The sequence below is a fragment of the Salvelinus namaycush genome, chromosome 9 (genome assembly GCF_016432855.1).
Source record: "Salvelinus namaycush isolate Seneca chromosome 9, SaNama_1.0, whole genome shotgun sequence".
NCBI lineage: Eukaryota > Metazoa > Chordata > Actinopteri > Salmoniformes > Salmonidae > Salvelinus > Salvelinus namaycush.
The window spans coordinates 10,742,498-10,768,173 of NC_052315.1; the positions used below are offsets into that span (position 1 = coordinate 10,742,498).

At 40.7% G+C, this 25,676-nt stretch overlaps 2 protein-coding genes across 2 annotated transcripts; both read left to right on the forward strand.

The window, feature by feature from the left end:
• The first annotated feature begins 1,552 nt into the window (after positions 1-1,552).
• tal1 (T-cell acute lymphocytic leukemia 1) lies at positions 1,553-6,964 on the forward strand. Its single transcript, XM_039000841.1, has 4 exons — positions 1,553-1,641; positions 3,502-4,169; positions 4,565-4,662; positions 5,077-6,964. The coding sequence occupies exons 2-4, from the start codon at positions 3,655-3,657 to the stop codon at positions 5,535-5,537; spliced, it is 1,074 nt and encodes a 357-aa protein (XP_038856769.1). The 5' UTR covers positions 1,553-1,641; positions 3,502-3,654; the 3' UTR covers positions 5,538-6,964.
• A 7,411-nt stretch (positions 6,965-14,375) lies between these two features.
• On the forward strand, positions 14,376-20,390 carry LOC120053362 (PDZK1-interacting protein 1-like). The gene is made up of 4 exons (XM_039000487.1): positions 14,376-14,532; positions 18,077-18,191; positions 19,513-19,602; positions 19,846-20,390. Exons 1-4 carry the CDS (start codon positions 14,466-14,468, stop codon positions 19,916-19,918), a joined length of 345 nt encoding a protein of 114 aa, XP_038856415.1. The 5' UTR covers positions 14,376-14,465; the 3' UTR covers positions 19,919-20,390.
• Positions 20,391-25,676: the final 5,286 nt, after the last annotated feature.

Here is a 25,676-nt window from a genome sequence, read left to right on the forward strand (position 1 = left end):
ATGACAAAAGCACTATTGAAGTTAGAATGTTTACAAAATTCATGTAAAAACATGTGCGATAAATGGACAAACTAAAGGGTGTGCAATGTGTAGGCCCACTGAGTGTACATGTTTAACCTTGTTTGAGTCCAGTAGGCCACATGACCAAGGAGGTATTGAAATTAGAAAGTTTAAAAATGTCATGTAAAAACGTGTGAGATGGAAATGGACAAACTAAAGGGTGTGCAATATAGAAGGGTGGTCAGTGGACATTCTGAACCTTGTTTGAAGTCAGTAGGTCACATGACCAAGGAGCTATTGAAATTAGAAACCTTTAAAAACATTGAAAATTTATGTAAAAGTGCATGAGATGAAAATTGACAAACTAAAGGGTGTGCAATGTGTAGTCCCGCAGAGTGTACATTCTGAACCCTGTTTGAAGTCAGTAGGTCACAACCAAAAAGCTATGTGTGTGCAATGTGTGTCTATGCCATCGGGTTAGCTAGAACCAGTTTTGAAAGTTTTAAGAGTAATGGTTAAAGAGCTATTGAAATTTGAAGAATTTGATTTGTCACTATGTTGACGGTCCCTACTAACTGCTGTTGGTGGACGTAAGGAAAACTACAGGCGAATGAATATCCGTTGAATATCCAACCTGAATCTGTATTTACCTCGGTAATGACTGCAACCCCTGCAAAATGAAAAAAGCAAGATAAAGGCTTCTGATAATTTAGCCTACTATTTTTCTCTGTAGATCTATATGTTTATTTCATGTAGACTATTTAGCTATAAGAATAGATTACATCATTGTAGAGCCAGTTAAATAATAATGATAACCATAATTGGCAAGGTAGGTTACCAGGTGTAAGCTATGCTGTTTCAGTTGAGGTTTTTCATGCAAACCTCTCGTGTGAATATTGAATATCTGGCCCAAGAGACACTTGTTAGAGATAATTAATTGACAGTGTTCTGGGTGTTGTCAAATGATTTAACTTAAGAGTTTGATCCAAATTACAGAGTATTCATTAATTATCATTGTTGCACGATATAATATTATCAGAAATACATTCAGAAGACCAATGGTATTAATTGTACATGTCGCATTCATTTATTCAAATTCATTAATGATTTTAGTTATTCTCCGTCATAAAAGGTTAAGATATTAGTCAAAACAAACACGGCCTAATAGTATTTTTCTCAAGTCAACATCCTCACTGATATGATTTTAAATACGCCCCATTGCTCTATAATTAATTTTGGACTAAGCCTTTGTAACACCTTGGAGCATTTTACAAGGCACATGGGATGTTTTCCTTTCAAATTTCCCGCTTAGCCTATATTTCAGTGCATATGCATTCTCAATAGGCCTATAAGACAAAATATGTCCTCCCATTTGCCCTCGATAAAACGTCAAATAATAATGAATAATTGTATAAATAATGGTTAGGGGGCCGCAACTGCGCGCCCTTATCTCTCGTCACCACATTGCACCGGTGTTCAGCTCGTTCCCCATACTAAGCGCCACACTGGACATGATGTGGAATTATATAAAACCTCACTTCCAGTTTCCACACAGTACTTCAGTGAATCTAAAACCTCAGACATGGACGACCCTCGACAAAATGGCTCCACACATATTCTATCAACAACACTCCGGCTATGGTAAGGACAGCACACCCAAATAGGCATTATCAAGTCATATTTGTTGTTGGTGTGGATTTGTGGATATGTTATCTGTAATGGAAATATAGAAAATTGTTTATCATTGTTCGTTCCTATTTCGGATTGACAAATGCAGGCCAATTTGTTTCTCGGTCAAGGGAAATACACCAGTTAGCCAATCGATTTGGCGTTCACTTTATCTACCAATATAATAGGCTTCGATATTTTCCTTTTTTATTCGTTTAGCAACATATCCACATACTTTGGGAAGGCTATAGGCTAAAGGCTAAGAATAATTTGTGGATGATAATTTCATTCTGATATAGGTTACTGAGCAATAGCCTAAATATATGTAGAATATATTCGTTATGTAGGCCCAGTCTAAAGATGTTATTAATCCCTACATCTTCATAGGCTATTGTGAAACAGAAAATGACCACTCTGTTTCTGTAAAAATGTGTGAAGCCAAGGTCTATCTACACAGTTTGGCTATGGAATGAAAAGGTTTTCGCCTTACATTTTGTGCACTCTAAAACCTGATTTAATTAGGTTCAAACGTTCAAAACCATACGTTAATAATGAATGATAGGATAAAATAAACGACGCAAAAACGTAGCGTATACCCTGTTCTTTTCATTACCTTTTAAGCGCACGAGCTATAACCAAAACAATATAGGTTGTGAAACAAACTACACTTATTCCTGTAGCAGCATGGGAAGAAATAACATTCCTGTAGCAGCATGGGAAGAAATAACATTTTGCAGCATGGAAGAAATACATTTAATTTGAAACTAAGTTATGCTCAAGCAAGAAAATATATAATATAAAATACATTCAAAAGAAAAAGACAATGAACGAAGAATTATGAGCTCAATTGAAAAATATGTGCTCAAGAGTGACAGAGGTTATCATTGCAACTGAATTAATATGAGTGTGGTATAGGCTGCTATATTATAACGATAATGATCCAGTGAAAGACAAAGGCTTATTATATTGATGTTTAATTTAGTGGATCCATGTATGTGAAATGTTATGTTGTCTATTGTATTTTGTCTAAGTATATTGTCTGTAATAGACATTAAAATGAAGCGTTATCTCTGCGTGAACATTTAAAAAAATATACATATTTTGGGGGGATTTAGACAATTGTCTAAAAATCCCAAATAAAATATATTTTTTAAATGTGCACGCAGAGAAATCGCTTCCGTTTAACCGCGCGACGATTGTTGGGCAAATGCAACAATGTGGAAGAATGATTAGGACCCCTCCCTGTTAAAACCTGTGCGTTATCAGAATTGTTATCCACCCTGCCAGTTAATAGCAGCTTATAAGGTCAGGGTCACGTGAACGTCGAGTACCAGTTAGAACAAAGCCAGGTAGCCTATGTTACATTATTTATTTATTTTTATGTACAGGCCAAATAGAACAACAATTGTTTTAAAAACACATACTCAAAAACCAAGGCTGTAATACTATTCTCTAAAGTAGTAGCCATGTCATGTGATATGATAATTCCCATCTGATGGACTACAAGAGTGCATTCAAAATTGTTAATTGTATTATAGCCTGTAATTGACAAGGGCAGCAGTAATGCAACAGTGTGTTCAAACAGTTAAACACATTGATAGTATAGGCCTATGCACCCACCTCTAGACCTAGACCAATGAATGGATGCAGCTATCGGCCTGCTGAATTGGTTGCTGAGTTGGCGCGCGCGGGATTGACAGTACTGGACCCGCAGTGTCGCGAGCGCAGGAGTCTGCATTTTTGTATACAACTATAAACTACAGTTTATTCATTGGAAAAATGGGATATGCATAACAATAAAGCATAAGCATAAAAGCTATCTTGTTTTTGCAGGTGACATCAAGGATTAATATCGCCAGATGAGTGGGGTCTTTTCGATGCTCAACTCAGTCAATCTCGGATAAGCCTACCATTAAGCCTTTGCGTTTTTACTAGGCTATTTCATGCATTTTTACGCACGGTCGAATCTATCGAATAACCGTTGAAATGATAGAAAAACTGAAACCAGAACTTAGGCATCTCAGTCCTATGGTCAATGAGTGCAAGTCCCCACAGCACGACAGCTTGACTACTTCCATAACAGGTCGTGTCAGTGGGGAGGGGGGCGAAGCTGTTAGCGAGACACAGGAAAACACGACTGCGGCGTCGGGGGACTCAGCTGAGAGGAAGCGCGTCCCCAGGGAGCACTGCAACCGGACTATCTTCATTAATGGCGTTGCCAAGGAAACGGCGTACCACAGCGAGCTAAAAAAGTTAGTACCGGTTATCGAATTGGCCAGGGTAGGAGGGTCGGTGGATATAAAAGCTAGGGAGCAGACTGCAGACATTAACCACAAGGTACAGACCACGGAGCTGTGTAGACCGCCGATACCCCTGCCACTGGCTTCCTGGGACCCGTTGAGCGAAACTCGAATGGTGCAGTTGAGCCCGCTCGCCGTCCCTCTCCCTGCACGAGCGATGCTGTACAGTAACTTTGCTCAACCACTCGCCACCATGAACAGGTAAGGCATACTAACCGTTTGGAAATGTTTTTATGTCCAAATTATGTGCGTGGTCTTGAGATGTTTATACTGTGGATCAGCGCAATTATTGTTGGATATGTATTGGATTTATGTAGCCTAGGTCTATCCCAAGTTTAGGCCTGAAATGTGCATTCCGATTTAAATTGTTTTCATTATTATTATTATTATAATTATTAGTGGCTATTAAATAATAGTAATAATAATAATGATTCGTGTTATTATAAAAGCTTTGCGTTTTTCATTTCTTACTTGGCAAATGGAAATGCGTAGGCCTATATGAACTGTCATAGTTATGTTCAACAAAATCACCAGTATAAAAGTCTATAGATATATTAATGTGTGGTCTAATTCCACACTTATACATCTTTCTCTAGTGGCTACGGTGGCGAGACAGAACAGTATGGCATGTACCCCAGCCATCGGATCAAACGACGACCCGCGCCTTATGAGATTGAAATCAACGATGATAATGGTAAGAGTATTTTAGATTTTAATAATTATGTCTATCCACACTTTGCTCTGGATATTGCATCAAACTGTCAGGGTGCAAAGGGGTGAAGGGAGTTTCCGGACAATAGTCGTTTTAAAGAGAAAAGCTGCATCAGGAATACAGAGACTGACCACTTGTAAAGTGCTAAGGCGGTGGTTTAACACAGAGAGCTGACATCTGGGTTGGCGGTCTTTAGACAGAAGGAAAGGGCATTTAGGGAATGGGGATGACAAACTCGGTTTCTGGAAGGCCACATTGCAGGCTTTTGTTTCAGCCCAGCTCTAACACATCTGATTCAACTATACTGTACATACTGCTGGTGTATGCAGACAGTGTATTATCAAACATATCAGAATACCTACAGTATGTAACACCCTCTCCTCCTCTCCCTCTCAGGCTCGCAGCCCAAAATTGTGCGGCGGATCTTCACCAACAGCCGTGAGCGTTGGCGTCAGCAGAACGTGAACGGGGCATTCGCTGACCTCCGCCAGCTCATCCCCACCCACCCGCCCGATAAGAAGCTCTCCAAGAACGAGATCCTCCGACTGGCCATGAAGTACATCAACTTCCTGGCCAAGCTACTAGACGACCAGGAAGGTGTGGTGGGGGGCGGAAACGGCAGTGGTGCTGAGGGGGCCTGGGCTCCCGAGGGCCATGAGGAGAGCCTGGTCCGGGAGGAGCTCCTCCAGGGCATGCTGTCATCCAGCAACTCCAACTGCGGGAGTCTTCTGGGCGGGGATGGGAGTCCCGACAGCTACACCGAGGACCAGGACTCGTCTGTCGAGTCTCGAACGCAAACCTCCAGGGTTCTCCATCCTCACTCTGGACTCCATATGGACGAACGCAACCACAGATGACTCAGCATTTTCCCTATGTGGAGAAAAAAAGAGACAATGTGAGAAGCAGGAGGTTGGCGATTTGGAGCATTTTTCCACCTGGGTAGAGAGGGGTCAATAGGGTGTGTCGAATGGCGATGCATTTGTGTGTACAGATTTGCTCTTTCTCTTCTTCCTGTTTCGCTCAATGGCTCTGTCTGTTATTGGCCAATCCAGAGGAGGGTGTGTTCTCTGGTGGAACATGAGACTTTGTCCCAGCTGCTGTTGTAAGCAGGTGATGGATTTGGAAGTCATGAAAGTACAAACTAAGATGAAAATGAAGAAAATATTTAAAAACAGTGAAGGTGTTTCTGGAAAAAGGCATGAAATTGCAAAATGGTACCTTTTCTTGTCTAAGGTGAAAGTTTGTTTAGGTACACTGCTTGACTCTAAACAAGAATGAGAACTGTGTTCTTAAGTACTCCAGACTACTAAATGTAAGTGACTTGTCTTCATCTTAGGGTCCGCTAAAGTTCTTTTGAGTTCCTTTAGAACCTAACATTTGGGGTTTATCAAATAATAACGTCCAGACCTGAAGTCCAGAAATGGTTTTCTTGAAGATCACCTCTTAGTTGTTGGATGGCACAGTTAATCCCCAGCACAAATAGTTATTCAGTGAGATAACTGATAATAACCGATAATCGGTCAAGACAAAAAAGTGTGAGATCTCAGTGTGGCTGTCAATGTTGGGAGATGAACAAAATGTTTAATAGTCTACTTGTTAATGTGATATTCACATAAACCACATGGTTGCAATATTTACCATACAAAATGTAATTGAGATCATCAGTACGACGCATGTACACACACACACACACACACACACACACACACACACACACACACACACACACACACACACACACACACACACACACACACACACACACACACACACACACACACACACACACACATACCATTCAAAGTTAACTGAGGGCCAAAACAAAGGAGGAAATCATTCCTGTCCAATAACAGAACAAGAAAACAACATTATAATATCTCTGTATCTAAAGATATTTAAAGACAGGTACAAGCATTCCACTCTAAGTGTACATAAAACAGACAATGGAAAAAAAATGTAACTGCTTCTTTCCCTGTAACCATGGTACATTGAGTTTATCCTATTTTTTCATATTCACTTCTTTCATTTATCTTTTATTGATAACATTCATAAAGGAAGTGTTTTACCACTGTATTTAACATAATGTACATGCTATTTCAGCAGACTATTGAGTAACCAGAATTGGTACCTTTTAATTCTATAATGTATTAAATATAAAGGGTTATTTTTTTGTGATATTTTGTAGGATAAAACCTTTCGTTGTAAAGTGATTAAAGAGCCATCTATAAATACATGCAATGTTATATCTCAGAGAATTGTATGAAACCACAAAATAAAAAATGGAGAAAAAGAACTTGATAAACGTGTGCTGTTGTGCTAATCATTTCCAACTCATGTTATATTTGTCCGTCATCTATTAGATAATTGGGTCTATTTTACTTTAAACATTCCCGAAACATAAAAGTACTAAAACCAACCAGGTGGACCCATACAACTACATATAGAATCACAGTGAATTATAGGATCTCTGTGGGTAGACCCCTCACAGGAAGATGCTTCCCATTTTTTTGAATTAAAGGCCTGTCTGCAATCTGCATGGGCAGTAGTTTGCAAACAAAGACATGGTGTCAACATTGTTCGGTGCATGAGTTTGATTGAATTCCAATAGCAGTAGTTTAATTTATGCCTATTCCAAATTGGTTTTCAAATAGAGATACAGTACATGGAAGGAATTGGTATGAGGAAGGAATTCTATTTATTATTATCATTTTTTGATGTTGACCCCAACCCCCAAAACTATCCATTAAAAATGTCAATCGAATTTCAACCCATTTTTAGGGCAGTTCCCACCATTTGAAATTCCAATCCCTAAAGATGACCATGGCCTATCATCATTGAATAATCCATCCACAGACAGACCCCACAATCTGGATAGATGCCTCTTCAGATGAGATGCAATGGGTCCAATGTAACCTTCGTGTTCCCACCATATGAATTGACCACTATTGTTATTATCCACTAATACGATTGAGATAGAGTGGAGCTAGAAGGTATTTAAGGGGGCACTGGGGAGCAGTATGTCCTGATTACAGCTCTATGATGAGTGGAGCGATGGTGCAGATGACTGATAAGAATCACAGCCAATGAAAAAGCCATCGGAGACGGAGAGGTTAGGGTACTGGTCCCGTAGGGAAGGAAGGGGTGTGTGTGAAATACTGACGCATCACCAGTTCCCATCGCGGTCTACGGGCATCATTTTAATTTCAGGAGAACATGGGAAAAGAGCCTAATGGTTAGAAGCAGAGATATACCCTCTCTTTATTAATGGCTCTGATTGTAAGTAAACTAGTATATCACACAAAATGTGAGCATGTGGTTAAATAATATATGTGTATATGTGGGTAAATATTATATGTGTATATGTGGGTAAGTATTATATGTGTATATTTAAGCAATAAGGCCAGAGGGAGTGTGGTATATGGCCAATGGCTGTTGTTACGTACGACGCAACGCGTTGTGCTAGGACACAGCCCTTAGCCGTGGTATAATAGACATATATCACGAACCCCCGTGGTGCGTTATTGCTATTATAAACTGGTTACCAACGAAATTAGAGCAGTAAAAATAAATGTTTTGTCAAACCCATGGTATACGGTCTGATATACCACGGCTAACAGTCAATCAGCATTCAGGGCTCGAACCATCCAGTTCATAAGTAGGAATATATTATGTATGTATATGTGGGTATATATTATGTGGGTATATATTATGTGTGTATATGTGGGTGTATATTGTGTGTGTATACGTGGGTATATATTATGTGTGTATATGTGGGTGTATATTGTGTGTGTATACGTGGGTATATATTATGTGGCTATATATTATGTGTGTATATGTGGGTATATATTATGTGTGTATATGTGGGTATATATTATGTGTGTATATGTGGGTATATATTATGTGGGTATATATTATGTGTGTATATGTGGGTACATATTATGTGTGTATATGTGGGTATATATTATGTGTGTATATGTGTGTATACGTGGGTATATATTATGTATGTATATGTGGGTTTATATTATGTGTGTATATGTGGGTATATATTATGTGTGTATATGTGGGTACATATTATGTGTGTATATATTATGTGTGTATTTGTGGGTATATATTATGTGTGTATATATTATGTGTGTATATGTGGGTATATATTATGTGGGTATATGTGGGTATATATTATGTGGGTATATATGTGTGTATATGTGGGTATATATTATGGGTGTATATGTGGGTATATATTATGTGTGTATATGTGGGTATATATTATGTATGTATATGTGGGTTTATATTATGTGTGTATATGTGGGTACATATTATGTGTGTATATATTATGTGTGTATTTGTGGGTATATATTAAGTGTGTATATATTATGTGTGTATATGTGGGTATATATTATGTATGTATATGTGGGTATATATTATGTGTGTATATGTGGGTACATATTATGTATGTATATGTGGGTACATGTGGGTATATATTATGTGTGTATATTTAGAATATGAATACTTAGAATATGTGGACAACTACAAATACCTAGGTGTCTGGTTAGACTGTAAACTCTCCTTCCAGACTCACATCAAACATCTCCAATCCAAAGTTAAATCTAGAATTGGCTTCCTATTTCGCAACAAAGCCTCCTTCACTCATGCTGCCAAACATACCTTCGTAAAACTGACCATCCTACCGATCCTCGACTTCGGCGATGTCATTTACAAAATAGCCTCCAATACCCTACTCAATAAATTGGATGCAGTCTATCACAGTGCCATCTGTTTTGTCACCAAAGCCTCATATACTAACCACCACTGTGACCTGTAGGCGCTCGTTGGCTGGCCCTCACTTCATACTCGTCGCCAAACCCACTGGCTCCAAGTCATCTACAAGACCCTGCTAGGTAAAGTCCCCCCTTATCTCAGCTCGCTGGTCACCATAGCAGCATCCACCTGTAGCACGCGATCCAGCAGGTATATCTCTCTGGTCACCCCCAAATCCAATTCCTTCTTTGGCCGCCTCTCCTTACAGTTCTCTGCTGCCAATGACTGGAACGAACTACAAAAATCTCTGAAACTAGAAACACTTATCTCCCTCACTAGCTTTAAGCACCAGCTGTCAGAGCAGCTCACAGATTACTGCACCTGTACATAGCCCATCTATAATTTAGCCCAAACAACTACCTCTTCCCTTACTGTATTTATTTATTTTGCTCCTTTGCACCCCATTATTTCTATTTCTACTTTGCACATTCTTCCACTGCCAATATACCATTCCAGTGTTTTACTTGCTATATTGTATTTACTTCGCCACCATGGCCTTTTTTTTGCCTTTACTTCCCTTATCTCACCTCATTTGCTCACATTGTATATAGACTTATTTTTCTACTGTATTATTGACTGTATGTTTGTTTTACTCCATGTGTAACTCTGTGTTGTTGTATGTGTCGAACTGCTTTGCTTTATCTTGGCCAGGTCGCAATTGTAAATGAGAACTTGTTCTCAACTTGCCTACCTGGTTAAATAAAGGTGAAAAAAAATATTATATATATATAAAATATTTCGGTATATATTATGTGTGTATATGTGGGTATATATTATGGGTGTATATGTGGGTATATTTTATGTATGTATATGTATGTATATGTGGGTATATATTATGTATGTATATGTGGGTATATATTCTTCGTTAAGCAGGACTACATTGATCTCATACTGCACATAAAGGACCCAGATCAAGACTAGTCCACAATTTAAAGGCACTTTCAATAGAGATTTTCCATTGGGATTCATTTTTAGTCCAGGACTAGGTTTAATCTGTATGTCCAGGGAACTGGCCCATAAGGAAGTAATGACACAAATACACAGTGAGTGGGAGGTGCTACATCACCCCAGTATTTACACAGCAACTGTGCACTTGTCTCACTCCCACTATAATGACACAGGCAAACGCAGAGATTAAACAAACACAGGTTTATATTTCAGAGGCCTTCACATAACATTTAAGACGTGGATTATGTTGTGTAGCTACAGTGTATTCAGAAAGTATTCCAACTCCTTGACTTTTTCCACATTACAGCCTTATTTTTTCCACATTACAGAAATATTACATTTACATAAGAATTCAGACCCTTTACTCAGTACTTTGTTGAAGCTCCTTTGGCAGTGATTACAGCTTCGAGTCTTCTTGGGTATGACGCTACAAGCTTGGCACACCTGTATTTAGGGAGTTTCTCCCATTCTTCTCTGCAGATCCTCTCAAGCTCTTTCAGTTGTATGGGGAGCGTCACTGCACAGCTATTTTCAGGTCTCTCCAGAGATGTTGGATCGAGTTCAAGTCCGGGCTCTGGCTGGGACACTCAAGGACATTCAGAGACTTGTCCTGAAGCCACTCATGCGTCGTCTTGGCTGTGTGCTTAAGACACGGGAAGAAAGAAAACAATTGAGGTCATTTCCATGCAATTTGTAGACACTATATGACAACTTGATTTGAATACAGTGCGTACAAATATCATTACAAAACAATTATGCCTTACGTGATACTCAAAAAAAAAAACTGAAGCCAAGCACAAGAACATAAAGTACTATCAAACTATATACAGCGTTATGAGTCCATTGTCCTGTTGGAAGGTGAACCTTCACCCCAGTCTGAGGTCCTGAGCTCTCTGGAGCAGGTTTCCATCAAGGACCTCTCTGTACTTTGCTCCGTTCATCTTTCCCTCGATCCTGACTAGTATCCCAGGCCCTGTCGCTGAAAAACATCCCCACATATGCCACCACCATGAGCCCTTTAGGTGCCTTTTGGCAAACTCCAAGCGGGCTGTCATTTGCCTTTTGCTGAGGAGTGGCTTCCGTCTGGCCACTTTACCATAAATATAAAGGCCTGATTGGTGGAGTGCTGCAGAGATGGTTGTCCTTCTGGAAGGTTCTCCCATCTCCACAGAGGGACTCTGGAGCTCTGTCAGAGTGACCATCGGGTTCTTGGTCACCTCCCTGACCAAGGCCCTTCTCCCCTGATTGCTCAGTTTGGCCGGGCGGCCAGCTCTAGGAAGAGTCTTGGTGGTTCCAAACTTCTTCCATTTAAGAATGGAGGCCACTGTGTTCTTGGGGACCTTCAATGCTGCAGAAATCTTTTGGTGACCTTCCCCAGATCTGTGCCCCGACATAATCCTGCCTCGGAGCTCTACGGACAGTTCCTTCGACCTCACGGCTTAGTTTTTGCTCTGACATGCACTGTCAACTGTGGGACCTTATATAGACAGATGTGTGCATTTCCAAATCATGTCCAATCAATTGAATTTACCACAGTAGGACTCCAATCAAGTTGTAGAAACATCTCAAGGATGGTCAATGCAAACAGGATGCACCATACTGTAGCTACATTTCGAGTCTCATAGCAAAGTGCCTGTATTACTTTGTAATAAATTTGCTAACATTTCTTAAAAATCATTTTTTCTTTGTCATTATGGGGTATTGTGTGTAGATTGATGAGGATTTTTATTTAATTTAATACATTTTAGAATAAGGCTGTAATGTAACAAAATGTGGAAAAAGTCAAGGGGTGTGAATACTTTCCAAATGCACTGTATGTATAGAAATGTATTTAGGCTGATGTGCAATGAACATTTTATAGGCACTGCACACACACACACACACACACACACACACACACACACACACACACACACACACACACACACACACACACACACACACACACACACACACACACACAGAATGTCATATCTTTATACTTGCAACAGCGATCCAACAATATTAATTACAGGTCTGTGCCACACTTATCTCCCAATTATATGTATTGCTTTCAGGGTAACACTCAGAATAAGGCCTTCCAGATATGAACAAAACATCAGCCCCATCCATAAAAACTACTCTGGTGTATATCCACCCATAGATTAAATATGTTAATTTCACATTCATGTCATTATGTCCACTCAAGCGTATTGAGTATGAGAGCGAGTTCCCTCCATTGAAATAATGGATTAAATCGAGACACTTTAACTCAGCGAAAACACAGCGGATTCTTGTCCCTTTTTAACTCTTAGAATCCTTCTCCCATAAGAAGACAGTGAGAGAGCAGTCAGAGCAGCCAGGAGCCAATCTGGGAATGCATTCCAAATGTCACCCTATTCCCTACATAGTGCACTACTTTTGACCAGAGACCTATGGGCCCGTGTCAATATTAGTGCACTGAATAGGTTGCCATTTGTGCCTTTCAAACAAAGACCAGTGTTACAGACAGATAACAAAATAAAACCTCTTTATGGCTGGAGATAACTAGATAGACAGGGGGAGAAATCAATTAATGGCCCCCTCCCTCCCTTCCTCCTTCAATCCCTCCCTCCCTCCTCCCATCCCTTCATCCTCCCATCCTTCTCTCCCTGCCTCTGTGTGTGGTTGATGGGATGGATGGGATGGGCCATATGGGAGTTGTGCTGTCTCCAGAGAACAGAACTGAGGGCTGGTTCTCAGCAGGTAACGGGACAGTGGGAGAGATGCTGCTACTGGCTCTCAGGGTCGCTATCTGACATCATTGCCAACCTACTCCCCTGAGGTGTGTGTGAGGGAGAGAGAGAAAGAGAGAGGGGAGGGAAGGGGTGGTGTTAATGAGAGGGCGGGGTTGGCTGAAAGGGACCTGCTAATTTGGCTGGTGCTAAGGTTAGGACAAAGCCTAGTACTGATGGACTGTATAAACTGACAGACAGACAGGCGGATGGACAGACACACACACACGTGTGTCCCTGGAGTCCAGAGGGGTGTGTCCACTAACCTTCCAGCACATCCCCCTTTCTACTCTACTAATCCAGCCTTTCACATTTTCCCGTCATGCCTGAAATAACAACATGCACCCATATGAAGCACACTGCACCAACTATACCCGTGCAGGCTACAGTAACTACTGAAAGTACAAACGTATGGCTCTGCTAAACATCAACTTGGACTGCAAAGTCAGCTCCCTTGTTGCATTATGTCAGTCATTCTGGCGCATTGTCAAGTTCACCTTATTAGCTTTTCAATGAGATATAGTAAACTACAGTTTTCTGATAACAAATCATCCTAGTATACAACTCTAAATCATGTTAGAATTATAAATTAAACTGGAGAGGGCTGTTTAACTCAGGCTAATATAGCCTACTATAAAAATAAAAAAATTGTCAAGTGGTAACTCCTTAGTGGGCAAAAACGGAGTTCCACGGTCCTTTTACACTAGAACCTCCAGTGACATATTAGAAGTGTGGTCATGAGACACTCACCAAGTCAAAGTCCTTCTTCAGAGATTACTGTTTATTCTCTAGGTTTCTGTGTGTTTCCACTGAGCTGCTATTGGAGTGTGTTTATATAGTCTACTTCCTGGTCACTATAGTCGAATATCCCCTGTACCAAGTGTTATTTATTGAAGTGGACCTAATAAGTGAATGTTCTCTAATTATGTGTACTTTGACATTTGTAGGACAGAGAGATTAATTTGCACATCTGAAATAATAAAAATATTTGCATATTTTCTGTTAATAGATGGATGGCCTACAAATGTCAATCCCTTCCCGAAATCAGCAAATAAAACATGAGGTTATAGCTATTATTACCGAATCATCACCAGTTGTTTGTCTAAGCAGGCTTGGGTTAATCATTAACCGAATACTGCGCCAGGATGTGTGTTCTTTTCATGCCAAAAAACACAGCTGAGCTACATAGAACAAACCTATTCCGAAGAGCTGCTCACAAGGCCATTTTGTGATCTATAAACAACATTTTGTGAATTTTCAGAGTCAACAATGGGGAGAGATCCTACTGTGGTTATATGGCTGATGCTGACTTGGGGAGTAGTCACAGCTCAAATAGGTAAGAACTGAAACTAATGGTTACATTTTAAGTTTATAGAAGCCTACATAAAGAAATAGCTGCCTTATGTGACTGCATGCTGTTCCAACTCACTGTTGTTAATAGAGTGGGGAGAATAAAATATTATATATATATACACTACCGGTCCAAAGTTTTAGAACACCTACTCATTCAAGAGTTTTTCTTTATTTTTACTATTTTCTACATTGTAGGATAATAGTGAATATATCAAAACTATGAAATAACACATATGGAATCATGTAGTAACCAAAAAAAGTGTTAAACAAATCAAAATATATTTTTTCTTTGAGATTCTTCAAAGTAGCCACCCTTTGCCTTGATGACAGCTTTGCACACATTCTCTCAACCAGCTTCATGAGGTAATCACCTGGAATGCATTTCAATTAACTGGTGTGCCTCGTTAAAAGTGCATTTGTGGAATTTCTTTACTTCTTAATGCGTTTGAGCCAATCAGTTGTGTTGTGACAAGGTAGGGTGGTATACAGAAGAAAGCTCTATTTGGTAAAAGACCAAGTCCATATTATGGCAAGAACAGCTTAAATAAGCTAAGAGAAACGACAGTCCATCATTACTTTAAGACATGAAGGTCAGTCAATCTGGAACATTTCAAGAACTTTGAAAGTTTCTTCAAGTGCAGTCGCAAAAACCATCAAGCGCTATGATGAAACTGGCTCTCATGAGGACCGCCACAGGAAAGAAGAACCAGAGTTCCCTCTGCTGATGAGGATAAGTTCATTAGAGTTACTAGCCTCAGAAATTGCAGCCCAAATAAATGCTTCACAGAGTTCAAGTAACAGACCAGTGGTGGAAAAAGTACCCAATTGTCATACTTGAGTAAAAGTATAGATACCTCAATAGAAAGTTACTCAAGTAAAAGTGAAAGTCATCCGGTAACATAGAGTAAAATTCTAAAAGTATTTGGTTTTAAATATACTTAAGTATCAAAAGTGCTTTTGGTTGTCAGGAAAAATGTAAAAAGTACAATCTTTTCTTTAGGAATGTAGTGAAGTAAAAGTAAAAGTAGTAAAAAATATAGGAAAGTAGTTAAGTAAAGTACAGATACCCCCAAAAACTAATTAAGTAGTACTTTAAAGTATTTTTACTTAAGTACTTTACACCACTGTAACAGACACATCTCAACATCAACTGTTCAGAGAAGACTGCGTGAATCAGGCATTCATGGTCGAATTTCTGCAAAGAAACCACTACTAAAGGACACAAATAATAATAAGAGACTTACTTGGGCCAAGAAACACGAGCAATGGACATTAGACCAGTGGAAATCTGTCCTTTGGTCTAATGAGTCCAAATTTGAGATTTTTGGTTCCAACCGCCGTGTCTTTGTCAGATGCAGTGTAGGTGAACGGATGATCTCCGCATGTGTGGTTCCCACCGTGAAGCATGAAAGAGGGGGTGTGATGGTGCGCGGGTGCTTTGCTGGTGACACGCTCTGTGATTTTTTTAGAATTCAAGGCACACTTAACCAGCATGGCTACCACAGCATTCTGCAGCGATACAACATCCCATCTGGTTTGCGCTTAGTGGGACTATCATTTGTTTTTCAACAGGACAATGACCCAACACACATTCAGGCTGTGTAAGGGCCATTTGACTAAGAAGGAGAGTGATGGAGTGCTGCATTAGATGACCTGGTCTCCACAATCACCCGACTTCAACTCAATTGAGATGGTTTGGGATGAGTTGGACCGCAGAGCGAAGGAAAATCAGCCAACAAGTGCTCAGCATATGTGAGAACTCTTTCAAGATCCGTGCTTCTACACCTGCATTACTAGCTGTTTGGGGTTTTAGGCTGGGTTTCTGTACAGCACTTCGAGATATTAGCTGATGTACGAAGGGCTATATAAAATAAAATTGATTGATTGATTGATTGGAAAAGCATTCCAGGTGAAGCTGGTTGAGAGAATGCCAAGAGTGTGAAAAGCTGTCATCAAGGCAAAGGGTGGCTACTTTGAAGAATCTCAAATATCAAATAAATGTTGATTTGTTTAACACTTTTTTGGTAACTACATTATTTCATATGTGATATTTCATAGTTTTGATGTCTTCACTGCTATTCTACAATGTAGAAAATAGTAAAAATAAAGAAAAACCCTTGAATGAGAAGGTGTGTCCAAACTTTTGACCGATACTGTATATATATATATTATATACCAGTGGTTGAATTTTCCTAACAATGTGCAATAATTTTCCATAATGAACCATCTATTCATTCATTTACATTTTTTTTTTTTTTTTTTTACAACAAATGTTTGGCCTTTTACTTACCATTTACATGTTCCCTCCATCAGCATAATGCATGCGTAGGTTCATGGAGTTGTTTTCTCCGCTCATACAGGAGTAATAAAGGCCTAGTTCACTCATTTTGTGGGGAGGGGATGTATTTTTTATTTAGTTATATTTATCAAGGGGTGCTGCAGCATCGTTAGCACCCCTACTTCCTGCAGCTATGCGTATAGTTTTGACAGATGAATGACACATTGTCTGGGGTTTCTTGATTCCCATCAGTTAAGAGCCATCAGCCAGAGGAGAAATGAATAGTGTCACTCAAGAGTTTATCTTGACTGCCATGTTAATAATCCCATCAACTGGGACGATAACTCAAGAGAATGAAAATCACATTACAGAACATTAGAATGACAAGTGACAGACATACAGCATTGTCTAAATTAAACGCTTAAAGGTGCAATCTGTAACTTACATGACCGGGAGACCCATGAGGTGAAGCACAATTGGCCCAGCGTCGTCTGAGTTAAGGGAGGGGTTTGGCCTGCCGGGATTTTCTTGTCACATCGCACACTAGCGACTCCTTGTGGCGGGCCGGGCGCCTGCAAGCTGACCTCGGTCGCCAGCTGGATGGTGTTTCCTCTGACACATTGGTGCGGCTGGCTTCCGGGTTAAGCAAGCAGTGTGTTAAGAAGCAGTGTGGCTTGGCAGGGTCATGTTTCGGAGGACGCATGGCTCTTGAACTCCGCTTCTCCCAAGTCCATAGGGGAGGTGCAGTGATGGGACAAGACTGTAACTACCAATTGGATATCATGAAGAAAAAATTGAAAAAAAAGTACTCTATGCAACAATTGCACCTGTAACAACATGAGGAATCAAAATGATTGCTTAATTGGACACCTTTAAAGCTGCAAAATGTAACTATTTGGGTGACATGACCAAATTTGCATAGAAACACTAGTTATAGATCTGTCACTCTCATTGAAAGCAAGTCTAAGAAGCGGTAGATCTGTTCTATGTACTCTATTTCTATGCTTTCCGTTCTTAAGTTTTGTTTTTTGCGTCTTTTACTTTCGGTTTTGTACAACAGCCTCAAACAGCTGAGAATATTAGATTTTAGTTAAGATAGTACAATGATTCTCTTGTTTTGTCACATAAATTGAAATTAGGCGAACTATTAGAATTTTAGCAACCAGGAAACGGCGGAGAGACATCTGCATATTGCACGTACACACCGGTATCCAATGATGACTTCCCCCCTATGTCCTGACTCTTTAAGATAAGGTGGAGCGGGCACTGCCACAGTGGCTGACGGGCATCATAGCTGTGGCCGTGTTTCTCTTCCTCATCTTCGTGGCGTTTCTGGTCAACAAGGCCTGGTGTCAGGACTCGAGGTGAGCCAAGACACCAAGACACCATGACACCTGACCATCTCCACAGTCCCCACAGCTACTGTAGTAGAACAGTCAACACTGTCATAGGTTGTGTCTGAAAACATTACATGGTGTCAAATCCTCGCTTCTTCTTGTCCTTCTTTGCCCAATTCATCATCCCACTCTCAAAGCACATTGGAGGAGAGGATCCAAGGTTCCTGTCTCGGGTGTGCTCTGCCAATGACCTAAATTTGAGAGTGAGGTGAGGAATCAAAGAAAGAAGGACGGAGGAAGCGAGGAATTGACAGCTAAGGTTTTCAGACATAGCCAAGCACATCATGGTTCTAAAGTGAATCATTTAAGATTTAAAGAGTATTGGGTCTTTAGAGACCCACTTGGGCTCCTGAGTGCGCAGCGGTCTAAGGCACTGCATCTCATTGCTAGATGTGTCACTACAGATCCTGGTTCAATTCCAGGCCATATCATAACCGGCTTTGATTTTGAGTCCCATAGGGCGGCGCACAATTGGCCCAGCGTCGTCCGGGTTTGGCCGGGGTAGGCCGTCATTGTAAATAAGTACTTGTCCTTATATGCAGGATATTATATTCTTGGTACCATTTGAAAGGAAACACTTTGAAGTTTGTGGAAATGTTAAAGGAATTAAGGAGAATATAATACATTAGATCTGGTAAAAGATAATACAAAGAAAAAAAAAAACGTTCTTTTGTATTTTTTTTGTACCATCATCTTTGAAATGCAAGAGAAAGGCGATAATGTATTATGCCAGCCCGGGTGCAATATAGATTCTGGCCACTAGATGGCAGCAGTGTATGTGCAAGGTTTTAGACTGATCCAAGGAACCATTGCATTTCTGTTCAAAATGTTGTATCAAGACTGCCTAAATGTGCATAATTTGTTTATTATTAACTTTTCATGTTCAAAACTGTGCACTCTCCTCAAACAATAGCATGGTATTATTTCACTGTAATAGCTACTGTAAATTGGACAGTGCAGTTTAACAAGAATTTAAGCTTTCTGCCAATATCAGATATGTCCATGTCCTGGTAAATTTTCTTGTTACTTACAACCTCATGCTAATCGCATTAGCCTACATTAGCTCAACCGTCCCGCAGGGGACCCACCAATCCTTTAACTGACTTGCCTAGTTAAATTAAGGTTAAATAAAATAAATAAAAAGACACAATTACTGGGTCTCGAGCCCAATCTCGTTTTTCCATCTGCACCCAACGACATGAGATTGACAAAACGTTATAATTGCTTCTGAATCTGAATGTAAGGGAGCGTTACTGTCTGTTTACCATCTGTTATTGATTACATGAAGGCCAGACACCAAAGAATGTGAGTGTGGGAAGACCCCTGGGTATCCCAAGACCAATGGAGACCACTATGATACCAGCCTGGACATGTTCAGGTAAGATGCCACTTAATCGCTCTTGTTTCGTAGTCTACTTTTCTAACAGTACTGGTGACCTACAGAGAAATAATGTTGGTGTGTGTGCAATTACAGTAGGGCCTGTGTTCTAATAAGTATGTGTGTGTATATGTGTGTGTGCGTGTGTATATGTATATGTATGTGTGTGTGTGTGTGTGTGTGTGTGTGTGTGTGTGTGTGTGTGTGTGTGTGTGTGTGTGTGTGTGTGTGAGAGACCCACAGGAGCAGAGATCACGAGGGTGCATATGAGAACATGGACCTCGAAGGTATTGAGGACAAAGTCACTGTCATGTGACCAATGAGAACCAATAGAAGCCACCAATCTGTGGTTTGTCGTGCACACGCACACACACACGTAGTTTCAGAGACATGCAAAAGCAATTTACCAAGAGCACTCCAAGCAAGTCGCAAAAAGTTTCAAGATCAGTAGATATCCATTAAAGTGAATCTTAGAGTGTAGAATCTATTTCTGATTTGTTTAAAAAGCTACAGTACATATGGGCCTAATGTGTGATAGAACTCTTAAAACCCTTTCCTGTAGTCAAAGGACCAAATCGCCATCTAGTGGCCTCATGGGTGGAATGTTATTAATATTTTTCATAATTTCATAACAGATAAACATTTTTGTATTTTTTTTTACAGAAGAAAATCTGGTGTTTCTATTTCAAATAATTTTGTTATCCTGTATTTCAGTCTCCTGTGATGTATATAAAGTGTAATATTGGGATGCAAACTCAAAATGTAATACATTACAACTCTAGATCTGGTATTGTACAGGTGTCTTCTTTTTATAAGCCCATAACCATGTGTGTGAGGTGTGTACTTTTGTTTCAAAGTAGATGTGTTTAAGACTACCAAGAAACACTCTGCATGACCCTGATTTAGCCCACTGAAGTATGAATATAGAGACATGAATAATAAAAGGAACAATCCTCATAACAATGGAAGCAATTGAGATATTCCTTAACAGAGTATCAATGAGACACGGTAGAATGACTTCTTATTAAAATACATTCATTTTAAGGACTGAACAGCCACACTTGAAGATCAGAGGGAGGACATGGTGGAAATGGTTGTGGTCCCCTTGTATTTAATAAAACATCATCATCAAACAATTAATCAGAATTCATAAAGAGCATCAATGTAGGAACACACTCAGTACACACATTTAAAGATACGACTTGCAATTGTGATCATAGACAATATATTTTTCACACAAATTCTTCTATAGATATACAGTGCTTTCGGAAAGTATAAAAAAAATAGTGATGATAAATAATAAATACATAGAGGGATGAGACGTGAAAAGAGAACAGAGACAGACCTTTTCCACATTTTGTTACGTTACAGCCTTATTCTATAATGGATTAAATAAATAAAATAAAAATTTGTGTGTGTAGATTGATGAGGGAAAAAAATATTTAATACATTTTAGAATAAGGCTGTAACGTAACAAAATGTGGAAAAAGGTCAAGGGGCCTGAATACTTTCTGAATGCACTGTATGTACTGTTTAAACACGTTTTTACAGCATAGCTTGTCACATGTGGACATATGAAAGGTGGATCGTTTCTTTGGATTTGAAAATGCAAAATGTGGAACGATCAATGAGGTGAATTAAGATGTTTTCTGTGGCATTAAGGTCAAGCAGTCAGTTCATCGGTGGCATCATAAGACGGAAATATTGGGAGTTACAGGATCATCAGCAGTACAATACACACACACACACAGCCTCCTCACAGGAGGAGAGGGAGGGGGAGAGAGGGAGAGCAGTGAGTGGCCGGATGTGTGCATTTAAAGGGATTGAGCATTAAGACTTGACAGCGCTAGGCTCTCACAGAACTAAGACCGACATATGATAAATACCCACTGTCTACTCTAGCACATCAGAGACTCATGGCACAGCAGTAGTTCCCTTAAAAGGCATCACATGGCACTAGTAGTACACTTCCTCTAAATCCTAGGACCACTTCTGAGTATTCAGGGCACACATTTAAGACACAGCCTACAATTAGATATTGCCACCAGATTGCACTTTTTTTTTTTTTACTTTATTTAACTAGGCAAGTCAGTTAAGAACAAATTCTTATTTATAATGACAGCGGGTTAACTGCCTTGTTCAGGGGCAGAATGACAGATTTGTACCTTGTCAGCTCGGGGATTTGATCTTGCAACCTTTCAGTTACTAGTCCAACGCTCTAACCACTAGGCTACCTGTCACCCATTAACTGAGACGGGCATGGTTTGAGAGTTAATATGCAGGGTTAATATACAGTGTCGACCAGGGTCGTATTCATTAGGGCACGGCGTAGCAAAATGTTTTTTTCATTCAGTTCAGGTAGTCCCTCCTTGTTTCAGACCATTTTTCCTAGTTTGGCGTCTAAAGAACATGACCCCTGGGGGGTCTCAAAGTGTTTTGGAGGAACACGTTGTCACTTCCTGTGAGTGTGGAGGGGTTTATGGGAGACAGACAAAGGGCTCAGAGTGAAACAGGATATCCTGTCATTGTTGGACGTGGCAAGCTTCTCACCACTGGACAGGACAGTGTAAAGCCACAGACACACATGGGTCGTATTCATTAATGCACACAGTAGCAAAATGTTTTTCTTCGCAAAAACGAAAACAAGCGTATCTTACTGGACAAGTTCAGTTTGTCCCTTCCTGTTTCAGACCATTTTCTTCCATTTGGTGCCTAATGAATACGGCCCTGCTATATGATGATTAACATGTCTCATAACAAGAAATAATGGATCATTGTTGATTCTCATAGTTCCCAAAAATGATGTAAAAATAATCAATTGTTTTACTGTGAAAAGCTAAAGAATAAGCTTACTGTAACATACAGGTAGTACCATCCACATAACATAAAGGCAGGTCAAACTACAAGTATTAGCACCTGGTTGAAACGTTTCCAGTCCACTAACAAATTAAAATTATAGTCTGTGGAGGATTGGATAGGAAGTGAATGATCCCACTCAAAGCAGAAATAGCATAATTTCATAACAGCATATCACAATATGATAGCATAATAGCATATCACAATATCATAGCATATTACAATATCATAGCATCATATCACAATAGCATAATATCATAGCATTTCACAATATCATATCAAAATATCCCATCCTCCTTCTACCAGTAAGGTTCCAGACCTGTTTGTGCTGTCTGGTTTGGCGTGACGATGACCATGGGAGTAGAACCAAAATCTGGGAGCAGGCTAGTTAAGACATGTACGGTCTGAGGCCACGCAGTTATCTGAGGCACTGCCACGCAGTTAACTGAGGCACTGCCACGCAGTGGTCTGAGGCACTGCCACGCAGTGCTAGCTGTGCCACTAGAGATTCTGGGTTCGAGCCCAGGCTCTGTCGCTGCCGGCCGCGACCGTGAGACACATGGGGCGGCGCACAATTGGCCCAGCGTCGTACGGGTTAGGGGAGGGTTTGGTCGGCAGGGATGTCCTTGTCCCATCCCGACCTAGCGACTACTCCTGTGGCGGGCCGGGCACATGCACGCTCACACGGACGCCAGGTGTACGGTGTTTCCTCCGACACATTGGTGCGGCTGGCTTCCGGGTTAAGTGGGCATTGTGTCAAGAAGCAGTGCGGCTTGGTTGGGTTATGTTTCGGAGGACGCATGGCTCTCGACCTTCGCCTCTCCCGAGTCCGTACGGGAGTTGCAGCGATGAGACAAGACTGTAACTACAAATTGGATACCACGAAATTGGGAAGAAAAAGTGGTAAATTTTTTTATAAAGAAGCTTCCTACAGCAACTTCTTGCAGGTCTACACAAGGTACTGTATAGTGACACCAGCCGGTAGTTGGGTGGCCTTTATAACTGCCTTTGAATGTCTACAGAGGGAGTTATGTCATTCTTACGAGCATGCTATGAAGTGTATTAGAAGTGCACGGCTGTTTACCAGTTACTATAGAATGCATTTCTTCTTCCTTTGGCCATGTCTAGCCTAATCACTGTTGAACTGAGTAGTATTGTGTAAGAGCCAGTCACTAGGAGTTTAAATTGTCTGTTTGCAACAAGTATGACATGATATGAGACAAATGGACAAGTGTCTGTGATGAATGAGAATGTGTCAACCTGACAGTGACTAACTAGCCTATTGTGCATGTGTGTGTGTGTGTGTGTAGTATCTGTTCCAGTTTAGTGCGTCCTGCCGAGACCATTCCTCCTCACAGTTTGCACAATAGCAGTACCTGCAGCTAACATCGCTAACGGCTAACCAGTGTCTCCCCATAAGGGAGATGCTAAGCTAACGCTAGGCTAACGGTGAAGAGACCTCCTTAACCAACTGAACCATTCATATTGCTCTATCAGTGTTCTATGATGTGTGATCACACAAAGTTGAAATGACACAAAGAGATCTCATATTCACATCGTTCACATATAAAGCTTCCCACTTTGCTTCCTCGCTTCATAATATCCAAACGTTCACCATTTTGAGTCGTGTATACAGTCAGTACAGCGGTTGAACCGCCCTCACAGGGAAGCTCCTAAGATGGCACACAGGAAATGAGGTGTCCCTACTTCCTGCAACCCCCCATATACAGTCCTCTTATTTCCCATAGTTCAACCACCTGTGTTAACTATTGACTGAATCCTTCCAGAACCAATGTCCCCTTCATGTTAACGGGCTGTTTAATGGGCTGAAGACGGGCATCAGTTGTTGGTCAACTCCTCTCAACATGTTGGGAAGTTCAAACCAGTTCAAGGGGTAGAGTGTGTGTGAGCTAGGACAGCACATCCAGGGTGACGGCCCCTTTCTGTCTCTTCAGTATGGCCACAGCCAGCTCGTGTGTGGTCCCTTCCAGACTCTCTCCGTTCACAGACAAGATCTGGTCACCCCTCTTCAGACGCCCGTCCACCGCTGCTGCCCCCTGCAGCGACAACAGGGGAACGCACACACACACACACACACACACACACACACACACACACACACACACACACACACACACACACACACACACACACACACACACACACACACACACACAAAATGGTGGAAATACAAAAATTGGCCTTGTTACAGTATTTTTTAAATGCAACCTTATGATCCTTCCTCCCTTCTTTCAAGTAATCACTGATCTGTTTGTGTGTGTGTTTCTGTGTGTGTGTGTGTGTGTGGGGAAGGGAATTCTGCTGCCATCTAATGTCCCAGAGGGGAAATCAGGACATGTGTGTGATGGTGCAGAGTTAGATATGGTTACCTTGCTGAAGACAGTCTTGATGTAGATTGGCAGGTCTCCATGAGGGCTTCCGAAGCCTCCTACGATGCTGAAGCCCAGGCCGTCAGAACCCTTCTCCAGGCAGATACTCTTGGGTTTGGGGGCTCTGCAGAGAGCATCACATTGTAAAACAAGCACTGTATAGCTTTAAAACGGGGGGGGGGGGGGAACTATTATTTTGATCTCATGCATCCATTGCTCGGTTTATGAATTTGGGAGTGGTTACATTTCCCCTAGCCCTCAGCTGTTTACCAAACAAGTGGCTGGGTGACTGCTTTTTTGTTTTTTCGATTGGTCCTTTAACCTTTAGGGGAGAAGAGAAAAAACGGACCTCAGATCAGTGTCTAAGAGATACTTAGTCCAACTTACTCTGGTTCCCCTGGTTGTGTCTCGGGGCTGCTGCTAGTCGACATACTCTCCACCTGACTGGCTATAGCACTGATGTTGGTGTCAGCAATCACCTTTAAAACACACACACACAGACACACACAGACAGAAGACAAAACAGTGCACGTGTCAAGTCAAAAAAATTATTATTAACCAGTCATGATCTGTGCATGAGTGTGTGTCTTTTGTGTGTGTGTGCGTGTGTGTGTTATAGACAAGGATGAGTGCCAGTGTATGATAAGCCTATCATATCAAAGTACAGTACATGTGATATGTGTTCAAAATCAACCCCCTATTTTAAACTTTAACGTCCTTCATGGCTGAATAGAATTACAGAAGAATGGATTTTACTACAGACAGGTCCTGGATCAAAGCCACAGAGCTACACAAATGCCTAATGTAGCAATCATTTATCAGTCCTCT

Coding starts and splice junctions, on each gene's coding strand:
- tal1 (XM_039000841.1), top strand. CDS start 3,655: ATGATAGAAAAACTGAAACCAGAACTTAGGCATCTCAGTCCTATGGTC. Junction 4,170..4,564: donor CCACTCGCCACCATGAACAG/GTAAGGCATACT, acceptor ATCTTTCTCTAG/TGGCTACGGTGGCGAGACAG. Junction 4,663..5,076: donor TGAAATCAACGATGATAATG/GTAAGAGTATTT, acceptor TCTCCCTCTCAG/GCTCGCAGCCCAAAATTGTG.
- LOC120053362 (XM_039000487.1), top strand. CDS start 14,466: ATGGGGAGAGATCCTACTGTGGTTATATGGCTGATGCTGACTTGGGGA. Junction 14,533..18,076: donor AGTAGTCACAGCTCAAATAG/GTAAGAACTGAA, acceptor TGACTCTTTAAG/ATAAGGTGGAGCGGGCACTG. Junction 18,192..19,512: donor GCCTGGTGTCAGGACTCGAG/GTGAGCCAAGAC, acceptor GATTACATGAAG/GCCAGACACCAAAGAATGTG.